Source organism: Cyanistes caeruleus, chromosome Z, assembly GCF_971803275.1.
Source record: "Cyanistes caeruleus chromosome Z, bCyaCae1.hap1.1, whole genome shotgun sequence".
NCBI lineage: Eukaryota > Metazoa > Chordata > Aves > Passeriformes > Paridae > Cyanistes > Cyanistes caeruleus.
In genome coordinates, this window is record NC_141732.1 from 72,004,450 (window position 1) to 72,015,114 (window position 10,665).

Here is a 10,665-nt window from a genome sequence, read left to right on the forward strand (position 1 = left end):
TTCATGTCTGTCAGGTTGTTTTCTGTCAGAGCAGAGTGTGCTCAGAGGGCACCGGGAGAGACACCGTTGTGGGGGAAGAAGTTTCGTGTCTGCACCACATGGTCTAAAAGAATGGTCACCACTGTCCTTTGGGGTGGAAAACTGGGAAGAGAGTTGTGATGGTGGCATGGAAACTCGCTGCCAGAAAAGGGAAGTGGTGAGTGCTGGCTGGCAGGAAGTGGGCAGTTGTGGCTGAAGAAAGGTGTTGCATCCTCGTTCAGGGAAGGCCACCTCCATGCCCACTGCCTCCTCATGGATTTGGTTTGCACTGAGTGAGCAAGTCTAGGTGACATATCCGCCAGGGCAGGACAAGGCAGACGGATTTTGGGTGAAGTGCAGAGGCTAGGCTGAGCACATTGAGCAGGGTGTGAGCTTTGTGGCCACTGGTGTGAACCTAGGTGGGTTGAGGGGCAGACTCTGGTTGGAAGCTTCTTTCACCCAGAGCAGAAAAAGCTGATTAACACACAGAGTCAAGGTCTTTAATTTATTTACAGTTCTGCATGGAAAGGTGTGCTAGGTGGCAAATCCACACAGCCAGCACACCGAGGCAGACAAAAGCAGGTATACTGACACAGACACAATCTTTGGCTATTAGTATACCTTACTGAAGTCACTGCTTGCCTGCGTTACTATGACTCATCCTTTCCCTTCTTCACTGTAAAAGCACAGTGTTCCAAGAAATCATGGTACACGCTAGGAGAGCGGTGGTCTTTTTGAGAGAAGGAGGCAAATGAACTGAGAACGTGGGTTTTTTACTTCAATTAAGAGCAAGGATTCATCACTAGGGTGATGAATAACGTAAGGACACTCGTCAGAAATGTGTGTTTTCTAGCTCAGAGGTAAACATCCTGGATGAGACGGGTGCTATTCTTTTGTTTTTCTCCTTTCAAGAACTTAGACGATTCACCTTCTGTCTGCCTCATTCCTGTAGTTATTGCTTCCACAGAATTGCTTTGTTCTTTCTCTCGTTATCTGCAACTTTACTCCTGTTATTCATAATTGCTGCTGGCAGTCAGTTCATGGGACTGAGCTGTGGAGTCTGGAATAGCAGCAGTGACTCCCTGGGTCTGATGCACTCCCACAGCCCCTGTATTTGTGGGAGAGAGCAGCACCCCCCAGGCTGCTGGATCCCTCTGGCTGGGGTGCCTCTGCAGCAGTGGGTGGGCAGGAGGGCCTGTGGATAACCCTCCTGCACTGCCCCTGAGGCTGTGGGGAGGGATAAAGCATCCGGGGGATGGGGCCATCCTGGGAGGTGCCATCTCTGCCACCCCTCTGAAGAGAGGGCCACTGGCCCCCCTCTGCATGGAACACCCTCATCCTCAAGGATGCTGCTGGAGCCCAGGGACCCTCAGGCTCTGCCTCCTGGTCTTTGCACACAGGAAAATGTAAACTTCCCTTTCACTGGGACCGCAAGCTGAGGTTTAGCCCAAGAAAGGACGATGGCTATGCCTTGGATGAAGTGGTGCAGCTCAGCTGTGCTGGGGAGTTTGCGCCATCTGTGCCACAGATCCAATGCGTTTCCAGAGGGGCTGAGATCCTGTGGAATGAGACTGCCAGCTGCAAAGGTAAGCACAGCCCTGCACCACCCTGACCCAGGGTCCTGAGCTGGTGACAGACCCTCTGTGACCTGGTCATGCACATGACAGTGCAGGCATGGGAGACCTGGACGCCTTGGCTTTCCCCCATGTCCTGGCAGTGACAATGCTCTTTTTGTCTCAGCACCTTGCTGTAGGCACCTGCTGGGCTCTGTGCTCCTGGGGAGAGGCATCCTTCCCAGCCAGCATTTCTTGCCTCAGCATGGAGTAGGAATAGCTACAGGGGTTCTGCTTGTTTGCCTGGAAAGCTTCTCTAGGATTTGGGTTGTCTCTGGTGTGGGAGGCTGTTACTGCAGCATGGCTCACCTGCACATGAGGGAGACAAGAAAATGGAGACTCAAACACCCCATGGAGGGGGTGGAATCCAAAGGAGGCTTGTGAGTCCTGGAATTGGGGTGACACTTGTATGTGTTGGGGTGAATAGTCAGACTGTCCCAAGACTCCTCTCATAACATTCCAAGAGTTCTCCTCACGCAATTTTACCTCTGACAGAAACATGCCAAAGGCCTGCTTGGTGGGACCCCAGAATCCAGCTGGCACCAGCCCGTGACAGTTACACAGAGAACGAAGAAGTGACTCTCAGCTGCAGCAATGGTTTCCAGCCATCCTTCACCCATGTCAAATGTGCAAACAGGGTTCAGGAGTTGAATTCTTCTGTATCTCTAAAGGGAGAAGTGTGGCTGGGGAGAAGGAGCGACAGTGTGTGGATTCAAGTCCAGGGGAATGTAGTGTGCATTGGTAAGCATGGTGTCAGGAAGTGCTTCCTACCGAGTTCTGTGGTCCATTTCTGTCCTGTTCATCCATCTCTGAGCTTCCATCATCACTGTGGCCAGGGATGCAATTCTGATACCGTGTTGGGGCTGCTTGCATCTTAGGCATTTGATACCTGAGACCATTCCCCTAATGAATTCTGGCACATCCTTGCCCACCACCTGCCCAGACAGGCCCCAGCTGACACCTGCCCACAAGGAAAGCCCCATCCCAACCAACCTTGCCAAGGTGTCCCATTGTAGCAGGTGGTTGGGTCACCCTCCTGCTCCTTTCAGGGGCTAGAGGGGACTGCTGGGGATTGCTGAAGCACCACCACATACCCTGCTCCTCCTTGAAACCTCCCAGCCCAACTTATACCCATGTTCACCTCTGCCAGAAACATGCCAAAAACCCCTCTGGGACTTTGGACTCCAGCTGGCACCAGACCAAGAGAGTTACAAGAAGAATGAAGAAGTGAGGCTGAGCTGTCCCAAGGGTTTCCAGCCAACCTTCACCCATGTAAAATGTACAGGAAAACTTCTGTCTGTTATCAATGGAAAACCTGTGTACAGAGAAACTTGGAATGGAAGAGACACAAGTGGCAATTGGATCAGCATTCAGTCCAAGTTCAGGGTACAGTGCCTTGGTAAGGAGACATCAGGAGCATTCCTGTCTGCCTTGCTCTGCCCTTCCTGAGCAGGGAAGGCAGCCTGGGGGTGCACAGGAAACTTCTGGCTCTGTTCTGCCTGGGGAAATGGCAGGTGCTGTTGAAGGCAGTGTGGAGACAGCTCCTGAGTCTGCCCTGTGCCTGCCCTGGGGTTCTGGGGTGCCCCGGTGGGGAGATGGTTGATGCAGGCTTTAATCCCTGGGGGTCCTGGAAGGAGGGAGTTTTGGTGCAAAGGTCCCTACTTTGATACCAAAGTAGCCATTTGGGCAGTAACTAGCACTGGCACAGGAGGTCAGGGACCATGCAGGGCTTCTGGCTGTGTTCACAGGGGCTGGGTGGTGTGTGGGACACACAGGTCACCCCCAAGGGCTTCTGGCAAGAGCATGTGCCAAAAAGTCAGGGCTACAGTGTAACTTTTTCTAAAAAAATTCTTTTTTGTTTCTTTTTTCTCTTTCTTGATTCTGCTGTACTTCTGTACTTTTCTTTCCTCTCCTGGATTTCTCAGTCTACTCTGAGCTGAGCTCCTTGGGGATATTCCTTCACGGGGAATCCCATTTATCACAGTTCTCCTGGTCAGGACAAAAACTTCAAAGCCTGTTAGGATCTTGTTTCTCATGTTTATTAGGATGTTATAACAAAACTTGGCAGGTCTCTCCAGACTATCTGCACAAGTTTACTTCAATCTGGCTCATTTTCTTCTGACGGTTCAGAATGGCCTTGTGGCTCACTTTGGCCTTGAAAGCACAAAATGGCCCTGAACGATGCAGTTCTTTTATCTTTATACCTATTCTTACCCAATTAACAATAGACACGTGTATTATTTTTCTTAATGACCCAATGACCCATCACCTGTGTGCTGCACTGTGGCGTTTTCTAACCAGTCACCTACTACTACCCAAAAACCTCTAGAAGAAGAACATGAAGAAGAAAGAAGAAGGAAAAGAAACAACATTCTAAATCCTCCATCTTGCCTTCTGCTTTCTAAACTAACTTAAACTCTAAACTTTTAACTTTTTCACCCAGTGGCTTAAGAAAACTCTCTAATCTACACACACTTTTAGCTTTTTCTATCTAAGTTTAACAGTTGTTTTCATGTATCATCATGAAAACATGCTCATGGATTTCATGTTATATGAAATTCAGTGTTTTTCTGGATCTTAGAGTTAGGTATCAGAAACAAGGGTACACACTCTGTGTCTCAGACTCCAACAGGAGGTGTTGTAGGTCTGACAGGTGTTTGTGGCACAGGTGACAAGGGTAAAGGCATGGCCTCCTCCTCCTGGGCTGGTCACCCCTCCCTGTCCCTGCTGCATGCAGAGCCAGCTCTGGGGCTCAGACTTTATGCCTTCTCAGGAGGAATCAGGATGTTTTCATCCTGCCTGAGGGAAAAACAGGCCATCAGAGTCTCTGGGCAGGCTTTGTGCACAGTACAAACCCCTCATGGGTTCCTCTCAGTCCCTGACTCCAGCTCCTCCTGGCCCTTCCAAGGAGACCTGGGCAAAGAAGTTTGTAGTCCTTTTTGTCCTCATCCTCTTGCCAAATAATTGATGTGGAAGGGCAGCTCTGTGCAGTGTCCTGGTGGGCCAGGGAAGGGGATGCCCTGCTCCATCCCCTGGCATGCCCTGCAGAGCCACACTGCCCAGCTAACACTTTCCCATCTTGTTGGTGCAGAGAAATGCCAGAAGCCCCAGTGGGACCCCAGGTTTATCTTTGACCAAAAACAGGCAACCTTCAACCCAAATGAACTGGTGAAGATGAGCTGCCCTGACGGGTACTGGCCTTCTCACATGGAGCTTAAATGTGTGATATTGAAGCCAAGGGAAGGTTCTGTGGTTCCTCGTAGCGGCTGGATAGTGAGGAATGGCACAGACACCTGGTACCGTATGGAGAAGAATTTGAGCTGTGTTGGTAAGTGAGCAAGCCAGACACTCTCCCAGTGCTCTGGGTCTGTCCTCCCCAGGCATGGAGAGCAATTCTGCATGTGTGGCACAGTGTCAGTGTCCTGTGCTCTGGGTGGTTGGGGCATGGCAGAGAAATCCAGAGAAAATTCTGGATGCATCCCTGGTTTATGTCTGTGCTGTTGGCAACTCTGGCATGTGTGGTCTGGGAGAAGGCAGAATGTCCTTGTCCCCTCTGTGCTAGGGACAGGCAAGTGAGGGATTGGTGGTGTGGATGGAGTTTAATGTCAAGGCTTGGAGGGGAAGGAAGGAGTGATCCTCTCAGAACTTTCCCTTCACAGAAGTCCTCCAGGTTGACCTTGAGAGTCTGAAGATTTCCAGCACCAGCATCAAACTGAACTGGACCTGCATGCACCCTGACATGTGCCAGCATATTCGGGCCAGGTGCCGGCTGGAGCACCATTCCTCTTCAAACTGTGAGGCTAAGGAGGTGAAAAGAGAAGAGATACTACAAGGCCAGGAGGGAACATTCACCTGCTCCGCTTTGCAGCCCTTCACTGTCTACAGTGTCACCATCTCCCTGCTGCCTAGAACAATCCTGTACACATGGCTCCTCACGACAAAGGAAACAGGTATGTTTACATGAAATGTCAGGATATCCTTCACCCTGAAGCTCAGCCAGAGCATCTGCTCCCTGCTGTGATGTTCCTGGGATCAGAGCAGCTTGCTGTCTGTGGGGATCTGGGGAAGGGGCTGTGCAGGGCCCTAGAGCAGGACATTCCCCGTCCTCACCACACCATTGCTGCCACAGAGGCACAAGCAGCCTTTGTGGGGGACAAATAATTGCTTTCCATGCATGATCCTGTTCTCCTGTGCTTGCAGTGCCAGACAAACCAGAAAACCTGTTGATGGATGTCAGCACGGGGTCCCTCAGGTGGAAGGCGCTGCCCTCCTGCAAAGGGGAGATTATTGGATACCAGGTACCAGGAGTCCATGTGGGGTGCCCGTGGTCCCCTCTCACCTTGCCTGGAGCTCTGTGCAGGCAGCCTGAGGAGAGATGTGAGCCCTCCTTGGCCAGGGCCCACAGGCTGTACACTGCTGGTGTTCCTGGTGGGGCCAGGTCCCCTTCTTGTGCCCAGCCAGCAGTAGCAGCCTCTCTCTGCAGAGCTGCCCAGTGCAGAAGCAGGATGTTGGTGCTACTGTCTAGCAGCTCCCTGTCCTTCCTCCAGCTGAACATCACCACCATGAGAGCAGAGGACGGCAGCTTCCTCGGATTCAGTCAGGAGTTGGTGAACCAGTCTGTCTCTGAGTATGTGCCACCTAATCAGAGAGCTGGCAGGAAATACCTGGTGACAGTGCAGGGCCTGACGGCAGCTGGGGCTGGGGCTGCAGCAGAGCTGGAATTCAAAACCTACATCCAGGGTAATGGTTGTTCTGCCCTGTGCCTGGTGGGGGTGGCCTCTCAGGGGGTGAGTACTGAGTCTGGAGCAGCTTCCAGGTGTGTGGGTGCAAATGCCCTGTCTTTGACAGGGGCAGGGAAAGTGGGCACCTGGCTCAGCAGTGGGCATGAGGCTGGCTGAATCTTTCCTGGAGAGCTTTCATTGGCAGGTCCACAGAGGAGCTGCACCGCTTCAGCCACTGCTTGAGCCTTTGATATCAGACCTGGCCCCTGCACTCCTCCACTGAAGAAGGTGACACCCATCCCTGCACTTGGGTGCACGGGTGGCTCAAGGTCAGAGAGCACTAGGGCTGCTGAGCCAGGGTCTGTGTCTGGGCAGGCTGCCAGACCCTCCAGCTGGGGCCATGGCACGGGGCTCTGTGGCCCAGAGCCTCCCTCTGCCCTGCCCAAGCAGATGTGCAGGCAGGGGAACACTGTCTTGCTGCCTGTCTCTGCAGCAGGGTCTGGACACACATTTCCACAGAGGTGCAGACACCCAGCAGCAAGGCTGGGGCCACTGCTGGTGCACGGCCCAGCCTGTGACACCCCCTCCTCTCTGTGTGTTCTTTGAAGGCCCTTGGCCTGTGTCAGCAGTCAGTGTAGTGGTGGTGGTGGTGCTGTTGATCCCCTTGTCTGCTGGGATCCTCTGGTTCGTGCTGTCCAGGTGAGTGCAGGAGATTTGGAGTCTCAACTCTGCCTCAGGCCATGCTGTGCTGTTTTTGGGATGGGGAGAGAGGGGGTTCCCCAGCTGCTCCCACCCTTCTCTGGGTGCAGAGGATGTAGCCGGCTGGTCCTTGGTCCAAAGTGGCTCTAGGGCTCCTGGCTGGGGCTCTAAGTGACTTCTTGAGGGCTGGGACAAGGGGCCATGTGTGCTGAGAGACCCTCTCCCATTGTTGCTGTTGCAGCCACCACTGCTGTGCCCTGGGGTGTAGGTGGGCAATGCCTGCCAGGGCAGAGGGAGGGTGTGCAGAACTCTCTGTGCCACTGCTGCTAGGTTCAGCAGGGGCTGGCCCAGGTCAGCCTCTCCCTGACTCAGGAATGCCCTTTGCCTTCCCAGAAGAAAGAAGGCCTTGCCCAGCAAAGCCGAGGAGGATCACTACACAGGTAGGATCCCCAGCACAGAGGGGACCGTAGGGCTGGAGCTGGGAGGGGAGCAGGTGTATTTCAGGAGGGCCTGGAAGCATTCTGAGGTAGCTCCAGGCAGCCCAGCTGGCTTTGGCTGACCTGTCAGGCCAATGTGTCCCACATCTATTCCCAGCTGAGACCCTGCTCAGTGGCCTCTTCCAGCAGCTCTTGGTTCACTGCCATGCCAGTGAGGGCTGGGAACTGCTCCTCCTTCTCACTGTCTCTGGGGCAGGCAGCAGCTCTTCCCAGCCCTGCTGTCCCAGTGTGCATCCCAGGATGCCCTGGATCCCATCCAGCCCCTGGTGATGCTGCCTGCCTGAGGCTGCCCTGCTCCTTCTCCCACAGCCCCCTCAGGGTCCCTGAGACTGTTTCTGCTCTCCTGTCCCCCACAGAGCTCCAGCCCTATGAGAATGTACATGAGGGTAATTACTGTGTGATGGAGACTTTCCCTGAGAAAGATGCAGGTAGGAAATGGGTTGTCCTGCCTGTGACCCCACATGGCACAGAGAGAGTGAGGACTGCCAGATGGTGATGCCAAGGGCATGCAGCAGCTTCTGCCCTTGGTTCTCTTGCTCTCCTCAGGTAAATGTGGCCAGGCTGGAGAGCCATCTCCCAAGCCCTTGCCTGTTCTGGAATCCTCAGGAGAGTCAAAGCAGTGAGGAAGAAGAGCAGCTGGAGTAAACATCTGAGGCTCAATGGTGATGGCACTTGCCTTCTTCAGGCTTGGTCCTTCACCACTGTAAGCAGGACAATGAATCATCTCATGGATTATTGCTTCCCCCCAGTTATCTTCATCAAGCTCCAGAATCCTCTGTCACAGCACAGGAGCAGCTCAAGGCATGGGATGACCTGCTTGTGCCTGCAAGGATATGTCCCAGTAGTTCTCCAGTGTTCTGGCATAACCATCTCACCAGCATCTTGGTGCCTGCAAGTGTCCCTTGAGAATGGAGGAGCTCACAACTCCTCTTTCCACCCTGTGTCCTTGTATCCATCTAGACCCTGTCCTCTGCTTGAGCTTAGCCTAGCTCTGCTGTCCTGGCCACTGCACTGCTGTGTCTGAAACAACCAATAAATTGTTCTGGTTTGCAGGGGCTGCCTGGCCCACAAAAGCTCCCACCTTGTCATGGGTCCTCTTTGTTTTGTGTGTGAAAGCCTTGACTCCTTGAATCTTCATGGAGGAATTTGGAGTAGGATTTTCCAACCCCTGGCAGCTCCAAGGAAGCACACCACAGGTGCTACATGCTGCCAGTGCAATGTTTTGGGTGGCTGCTTTCCCTCCTCCCCATCCTATAGCTAACACCATCTCCACTATCCACAGCTGGACCTCTGTGTTGGTCTGTGTCCTCCTCTGTGGGTGCTGGTGGCCATCTCCCATTTTGTGAGGTGCAGTTGGCACTGACCCTCTTGGGACATGGTGTCCTGCAGCCTTTGGGATCTGCTGGCTCTCAGCTGCTGCTGTCCCATCACCTCCAGCAGCCACTGTCCCTCACCCTGTGGGACACCAGTGCCCAGTGCAGCCTGGATGCTGAGGCAGAGTCCGAAGGCTCTCCTTGGTGAGGAGATGGCAAATGGGGGGATCAACCTCTCTTTTCTCCAGCTCTGTGTGTTGCCTGTGACATTTCCATCTCCTTCTCCTGCCCTTGGGCACACACCCTGAGTTCCCTGGACTCAGGTGTGACAAGCTGGCTCTGATTGTGCTTTTTACAGCCTTGAACACAGAGCTGTCATGGATTTTTGCTTCAGTGTTATCTCTCTCCCCTGTCAGACCTGCCAGTACCCAGTGCAGCCTGGAGGCTGAGGGGCAGCCTGAAGGCTCTCCTTGTAGAGGAGTACACTGACAGAACATAGAGCAATTGACTGTTCTCTTCTCCAGCTTTTTTTTTTTTTTCAGCCTGGTGTGATTTGCATGTCCTGGTAAAGACATGTTTTGACAGTTCATATGAGCTGTCTGTCCAACAGCTCAGTACCTGCAACTGGTCCCTGGGACCAAAATATCTCCTTCCTGTGAACTGCTGCTAGTGAAGCGTGTGTGCCTGATGGAGCAGCCCTTTGTGGGTATTGGGCAGAGAGGAGAAGAGCAACTCAAAGCTGTGTGGCTGCTGCTGGTTGAGAAAAGGGACTGAGCAGGCTTGGGATAGGGGAGAACACCTGCCACCTCCCTGGCTATCTTGCTTCCCACTCCATCCCCCCACACCCAGTGATACTCAGGACTGCCAGCCTCATGACTCCACCTGCTCTGTGCAGGCAGTCAGTAAAGGTTTGTGGTTTGGACAGGGCTACCAGCTCCTGCCTAGTCCCCTCATTGTCCTTGTGAGGTGCTGTTCCCTGTGGGTGCTGAGCTAACTGCACCTTGTTGAGGGGAGCTGTGAGCAGGGCACCCTTCACTCCGGGCAGGAGTGAGTCCTGTGCATGTGCCACAGGCAAAGCTGAGGGACATGGTCTCTGTGCTCTGCAGCCCCCCATGTCTGATCACCCAGCCTTCTGGAATCTGAGACATCCCAAGCAGATGGGAGGTTCTGGAGGAAGAGAAAAGCGGCAGCTGCTGAAGAGCAAGGGAGCATGGTTAAGTACTGTGAGTGCTTTCTCAAGCACACAGCTGGCAGTGCAGGGCAGCGTGGTCTGCACACTTGGGGACAGAGGAGAGCGCTTCCAGGCTGAGAGGGAGCAGGAGGAGGAGGCAGCTGAGGATAGAGAAGCGAGGAAGGATGAGAGAGGGTGTGGGTGGAGTGTTTCTTTCAGAAGAGCCACGGACTGTTCCAGGCATTGAAGTACTCCTTGCAGTTCATGCGGCATTCCTATCCGTGCTTCTGACCAGGTCTTTATGTGGTTTCTCAAAGGTCCTCCATCTCCTGTGATCGTTGAGGGGAAGTGACTCATCAGCACTCTAAAACCCACGCAGTGTCAGGAAGCACTTGGATATTACCTCAGAAACAGGAGTAACACTTATTGAATGCCCTGGTAACTAGGAGGGCTTTGGGAAGAAACTCTGGGATCTTGGTAACAAGGTTCTTTCTACTGAGTCCCAGAGCCTGGATGCTTCTGGGGCAAAAAGATATCAAAAGACAGAAGTGCTGACAGTGATGGGATGTTCCCTGCCCGAAGAGGAAGCTTCCTGCATCTCACGAGGTGATGTGTTGGTTTCCTTCCTGTTGC

The 10,665-nt window shown here is 53.3% G+C and overlaps 1 protein-coding gene across 1 annotated transcript; it reads left to right on the forward strand.

Moving 5' to 3' along the window:
* The first annotated feature begins 1,330 nt into the window (after nt 1-1,330).
* LOC111941114 (uncharacterized) lies at nt 1,331-8,626 on the forward strand. Its single transcript, XM_086868958.1, has 12 exons — nt 1,331-1,604; nt 2,127-2,372; nt 2,782-3,030; nt 4,723-4,959; nt 5,291-5,581; nt 5,832-5,929; nt 6,179-6,371; nt 6,961-7,051; nt 7,445-7,491; nt 7,905-7,976; nt 8,095-8,210; nt 8,298-8,626. The coding sequence occupies exons 4-11, from the start codon at nt 4,806-4,808 to the stop codon at nt 8,169-8,171; spliced, it is 1,023 nt and encodes a 340-aa protein (XP_086725084.1). The 5' UTR covers nt 1,331-1,604; nt 2,127-2,372; nt 2,782-3,030; nt 4,723-4,805; the 3' UTR covers nt 8,172-8,210; nt 8,298-8,626.
* The last annotated feature ends 2,039 nt before the right edge of the window (nt 8,627-10,665 follow it).